The sequence below is a fragment of the Perkinsus marinus genome (assembly GCF_000006405.1).
Source record: "Perkinsus marinus ATCC 50983 genomic scaffold scf_1104296968888, whole genome shotgun sequence".
NCBI lineage: Eukaryota > Perkinsozoa > Perkinsida > Perkinsidae > Perkinsus > Perkinsus marinus.
This window is the reverse complement of record NW_003202973.1, coordinates 51,056-56,608: the sequence shown is the minus strand read 5'-3', so window position 1 is coordinate 56,608 and position 5,553 is coordinate 51,056. Positions and strand designations below refer to the sequence as shown.

The 5,553-nt window shown below is 48.8% G+C and overlaps 3 protein-coding genes across 3 annotated transcripts; all 3 read left to right on the top strand.

Annotated features, from left to right (window-relative positions):
* On the top strand, window positions 1-540 carry Pmar_PMAR025102 (hypothetical protein). Its single transcript, XM_002768243.1, has 2 exons — window positions 1-129; window positions 184-540. Exons 1-2 carry the CDS (start codon window positions 25-27, stop codon window positions 430-432), a joined length of 354 nt encoding a protein of 117 aa, XP_002768289.1. The 5' UTR covers window positions 1-24; the 3' UTR covers window positions 433-540.
* Window positions 541-1,711: 1,171 nt separating this feature from the next.
* On the top strand, window positions 1,712-2,878 carry Pmar_PMAR025101 (conserved hypothetical protein; the record flags this gene model as incomplete). Its single annotated transcript, XM_002768242.1, has 1 exon — window positions 1,712-2,878. The coding sequence occupies one exon, from the start codon at window positions 1,712-1,714 to the stop codon at window positions 2,876-2,878; it is 1,167 nt and encodes a 388-aa protein (XP_002768288.1).
* Window positions 2,879-3,479: 601 nt separating this feature from the next.
* Window positions 3,480-4,749, top strand: Pmar_PMAR025100 (conserved hypothetical protein). Its single transcript, XM_002768241.1, has one exon. The coding sequence runs from the start codon at window positions 3,511-3,513 to the stop codon at window positions 4,648-4,650; it is 1,140 nt and encodes a 379-aa protein (XP_002768287.1). The 5' UTR covers window positions 3,480-3,510; the 3' UTR covers window positions 4,651-4,749.
* The last annotated feature ends 804 nt before the right edge of the window (window positions 4,750-5,553 follow it).

Sequence of the window (5,553 nt, the reverse complement as noted above, 5' to 3'; positions counted from 1 at the left end):
AGTTTATTTGACAACTCCTGCGAGATGACATTCAGTGATCCTGAGAGAGTCTGCGAGGAGGCACAGCAATACCTCAAGAAGATCGATCATCTGCCGCAGTTCCAGGACCCCAGAGCTAACGGAACGCTGGTGACCGGGGGTTTCACGTGGGGAAGTTCTGGGCACTTTCGTGTTGGTGGTCAGGTTGAAACACCGTATGGAGTTGGCATCCTATGTGGAGTGGATAGCCACGGCCGAGCCTCTGTGCAGCTGGGCACAATGCGTCTCTGTATCAAGCAAGCTCTGGTACGATTCCTCCCCGAGAAGATACCCTCCGGGAAGGACCTGGATGGCTCAGCTGCTGCCCTCAACGAGAATTTGAAACGTGATCTTCCGCTGGCTGAAGAAGAGATGTGTTTTTTCGAGAGTGATCGAAAATGCAAGCGCTTTTAGATCTTGCTACCTGCTTGTACGAGTTCCGTAACACTGCTATCGGTGATTTAAGCCCATCCGCTTTGGCTGATGGCCACGTGGGTGTGAAGGCACGTCAAACTCGGGGGCGAACTGAATGTGTTGTGTTGAGGGCTAATCGGCGGAGGCGGCGCGCAACAGAGGGCATCGATGTGAATTGCTTTCCTTGGCGATTAGATGATTACTCCACTTCTCTTCCGGAGTGCCCTATCGTCGTTGATTCTTTGCTGATTTTGGTTATGACAAAGTGCATTGTAGTCACGTTCTTACGAAATAATTCACACAATTGTTGTCCGTGTTTTCACAGAAGCTCGCCCTTGTTGGATTATCATTCGATCTCTAGAACAATTTTGCTGTCTTGAGATTTTGATACTCTGCTATTCATCATGAAATGGTTGGAGTAGTTTAGAGCAAAGTCCCGGAAGTGATCAAGTTAAGTTTTTTTCCATCTCTCTTGCGAGATTATCAACAGAGTTGTGTTGGTAAATTCGGTAATGAAGAAGTTGACTATGGTGATGATGACAGTATTTCATCCTCTTGGGATGATACTGCTAAAACATCGGACACTCATCTCTTTCACCCTATTTGACCTGAGAGCAATTCTCATTGAAAGTTTTCCAGTAACGGGCGCCCTAAATATTGCCTGACTGACCGTCATATCACTAAGACGGGAATTCGAGTAGTCTTCAACTAGCAGAAAGTGTATCTCTGCAAGGCGCTTCTCTGCTCCTACAAGGATGCCATCTCGTAGATCACCACAGGCGCTCTCCGTACATGATGTGAGAAAGGAGTGGTATGGCATGAGCAGCGGAGCGAAATTCACGTTTTTCACGTTTGCACGCGTAGTCTTTTACCAGCGACAGTCCCCGAGATACGACCGAATAATGAGATCAGACCTCTCTATGATCTTCGCCCTTCTATCGATAATTTTCCTCCTGCTAGCCTCAAGTGGGACATGTGTCACAAGCTGAAATGCCACGGCCTGATACGCGGCAATCTGAGACTATCACAGTGGAGTAATTCATTGCTCTGGCAGGGATGATAATCTCCCCAGAGAAAAGTGACCATGGGGACTAACCTCGATTCTCATCGTTGGCAGATGCGACTGGAACTTCGATATAGCGGAAGGATACTGCAGCCTAGCCTTCACAGCGCGGCGCATGGACGCTCTTTGCTTGGATTTATGATTGAGATTTGCAGTGGGAGTGTGAATGATGTTAGACCGGCTGATCATCGCAGTTTCTTGTTTTGGTCGCTCCAAATGTTCAGTTGTCTGTGTACTCTCGCACTCATCACAGTTCCATGTGTCTCTGCCTGGGGTGTTGATGGACATTCTACCGTTGCTGAGGTTGGTGACAATCGTCTCTCAGTGAATGCCAGACAGGCCGTTAACGCTATCATGGGTGATGGTGTCCGCCTTGGAGAATTCTCTAGCTGGCCTGACTTCATCCTTCATGGTACTCCCGAAGAGAAGGAGGAATGGGGATGGTCAGCCGGATTGCACTATGCTGATTCCCAAGACTGCACGTTTGTTTACGACAGAGACTGCAAGGACGACTGGTGTGTTGCTGGTGCCATCAAGAATTACACCAGGAGGGTTGCCGACGAATCCTTGTCTCGTTATGAGCGTCAGGTGGCTATGAAGTTCCTCGTTCATTTCATGGGTGATATCCATCAGCCTCTTCATGCTGGAAGTTCTTCCAACCTCGGTGGTAATTTGATTAAGGTGACCACAGACTTCGCCAACAACAAGAGCACCAACCTCCACTCTGTTTGGGACTTTAGCATTCTCGATGAGTGGGAGATTGAGCGTTACCCCGGCCAGTATGTCTTCCAGGACGATCCGGCTGATCACCCCGGTGAGGACGACGAGATCCAGAGAATCGACCGTACCCGCTTCTGGACCAACATCGTTGATTCTATTGGTGTTGATTTGATGGTTGGTGGTAAGTACGCCGATAAGGTCGACGGTTGGCTGAAGGATTGCGAGACTAACGGTATCGACGAGTGTGTTAATACCATGCTCCAAGATGATGTTGATATCGCTTGCAGTATGGCCTACACTAACGTTGATGGCACTCCCGTGGAGAGCGGTGATGTCCTCTCATTCGACTACTACACTACTCGTATTGAGACTGTCAGAGAGCAGCTTGCCAAGGGTGGTGTTCGCTTCGCCTGGCTGTTGAACAACATCTTCGAAGATGGAACTACCGTCATTGACGATGCTACTACTACAACGCCAATCCCTGCGACTACTGCTGTTCCTACTACTACTCCTTACATGACTTGTGAGGACGCTGATAGGCTCTGCGCCAAGTCGTACGAGGGTTCCTACTGCAAGTACTGGCTCGATGAACCAGTGTGTTCCGGCAGTGACAAGCCATGCTCTTGCTCTGCCCAGTCCTCTACTACTGGGGTTGACTTTTAATTCAACCGTTTACAGCAGTATGTTGGGATTTCTTTTCGTATGTGTACGTTCTCGCGACTCGATGTTGGAGTCCTTCACGGGCTTCTTGGTTTTTCCTGTTCTCGTTTCGAGTACGTTTGCTTTGTATCTATAGTAGATGATATCTATGCTATGCTTTCTCTTTTGGGAATTCAAATTTCTATTGCGCCTATAACACAGTCGGATCGGTTCTGATTCAGTTGAGGCTACTGTTGAGGTCGAAGAAATGTTTTGAGTTGAAAATCACTCGGATGAACGTGAGTTAATCTCATTGATATCCTTTGAGTTCATCGCTGATAGCAGGGAGACAATTTTTGTGTTAGGATTGTGATTCGCTAAACACTGGTTGTTGCACGTTGACACTCTCACCTGGATTTCTCCCGATGTTTTCACTGGCTGATGTCGTATGATATTTTGACATTTCCTCCGAAGGCTCTTCAGGATGGCACCTGGGAACTCTCTTCTTACTAGAATGAGTCATTAAGTAACTTGGTATTCGTCATTGACGCTATAGGTTAGTTTAGTGAGCTCGGACGATGTTAGTTTACCCTCTTCATGGGGCTGGCCTCCATGCTATGTAATGTTTGCGGTAGTTCCTTGTTGCTACTCGTACTATGTTCAGTCGTCTGTGTACTCTCGCACTCATCACAGTTCCATGTGTCTCTGCCTGGGGTGTTGATGGACATTCTACCGTTGCTGAGGTTGGTGACAATCGTCTCTCAGTGAATGCCAGACAGGCCGTTAACGCTATCATGGGTGATGGTGTCCGCCTTGGAGAATTCTCTAGCTGGCCTGACTTCATCGTTCACGGTACTCCCGAAGAGAAGGAGGAATGGGGATGGTCGTCTGATCTTCATTACGCTGATACGATCAACTGCACGTTTGTTTACGACCGAGATTGCAAGGAGGACCGTTGTGTTGCTGGTGCCATCAAGAATTACACCAGGAGGGTTGCTGACGAGTCCTTGTCTCGTTATGAGCGTCAGGTGGCTATGAAGTTCCTCGTTCATTTTATGGGTGATATTCATCAGCCTCTTCATGCTGGTCGCATCGAGGATTATGCTGGTAACAAGATTTCCGTCACCACGGACTTCGCCAACAACAAGAGCACCAACCTCCACTCTGTTTGGGACTTTAGCATTCTCGATCAATGGGAGCTTGAGCGCTACCCCGGCCAGTATGTCTTCCAGGACGATCCGGCTGATCACCCCGGTGAGGACGACGAGATCCAGAGAATCGACCGTACCCGCTTCTGGACCAACATCGTTGATTCTATTGGTGTTGATTTGATGGTTGGTGGTAAGTACGCCGATAAGGTTGACGGTTGGCTGAAGGATTGCGAGACTAACGGTATCGACGAGTGTGTTAATACCATGCTCCAAGATGATGCCGAAGTGGCTTGCAGTATGGCCTACACTAACGTTGATGGCACTCCTGTAGAGAGCGGTGATGTCCTCTCATTCGACTACTATACTACTCGTATTGAGACTGTTAGAGAGCAGCTTGCCAAGGGTGGTGTTCGCTTCGCCTGGCTGTTGAACAGCATCTTCGAGGATGGAACTACCGTCATTGACGATGCTACTACTACTCCCATTCCCACGACTACTGCCGTTCCTACCACTACCCCGATCACTAACCCTTGTGATCAGGCGGATAAGATCTGTGCGAAGAACCATGCTGGCTCCTATTGCAAGTACTGGCTTAATGAGCCCGTGTGCTTCGGCACTGATGAGCGTTGCTCCTGCTCTGCCTAACTTCCGCTTTAGCTTGTCGTTACTGATTCCTTTCTCCTTTTCTTTCGGAGCGAACGTTTCGCTTGTAATATCAGTTGTTGCGAACTAAAACAGGCTTACGTATACTCATGTTGTATATGTCTCCTCAGAGGGTAGAGAGTGCCAGAGAGTATTACTTGCGTTGGTACGACAATTGGTGAGGGATTTGGTTAGTTTAGTGGAGGGCTAACTTCTAGTTAGTGTCATATCGCAACAGGGATAATTAGTAGTACTAACTTAGTACTACTAATTAGTACCGAAACCCGAAGACGACGGAAGAAGACCGACACATCATACTACTGATTTAGTAATAAGGTCAACATAGGAGAGGGCCTCTCCTATGTTGCACGGAGAACGTACCCGCGGAGAGCGAGCTCGATTCGAGCTCAATTCGAGCTGCTCGAATTTGGACTCTTTTTGGCTTCTCGTAAACATCCAAGAGCATCCTACTCGCGTCTAGCCACAGTGACGAGGTTCGCCCGTGACATCAGTCGGGATGAACCTGCAGCGTCCGGATAGAGTCCCGGTCCAGTAGTCTGCCGCTCAAGCACTGATAGATCACTGGATGGTCTACTGCCAGCGGAACAAAGATGCATTTCGTCCTCCCCCGACTCAAATTTCACTGGTACATCCCAATTTTGACATGGCTCGGTGTAGATCTGCAGCTTCCGGAGAGAGTACTGGTCCAGTACCGTGTTGCTCCAGCAGTGCGAGCTCACCCGATGATCAACCGCCAGCCAAACGCTCGGACGTGATCTCTGTTACGCCCATTGAAGCCGGATTCTGTTCTTCTTCCCACATTACTGTCGGCGTCTTCACCCTTGAGGGTGGACGCCAGCGTGCTGTGATGACCTCGAGCACGGACGGCCTAGAATTTTCGATTTT

Excerpts from the sequence above, each read along its gene's own strand:
- Pmar_PMAR025100 (XM_002768241.1), top strand. The coding sequence starts at position 3,511 with ATGTTCAGTCGTCTGTGTACTCTCGCACTCATCACAGTTCCATGTGTC.
- Pmar_PMAR025102 (XM_002768243.1), top strand. The coding sequence starts at position 25 with ATGACATTCAGTGATCCTGAGAGAGTCTGCGAGGAGGCACAGCAATAC. Across the intron at positions 130-183 it reads CCAGAGCTAACGGAACGCTG|GTTGAAACACCGTATGGAGT; the intron begins GTGACCGGGGGT and ends GTTGGTGGTCAG.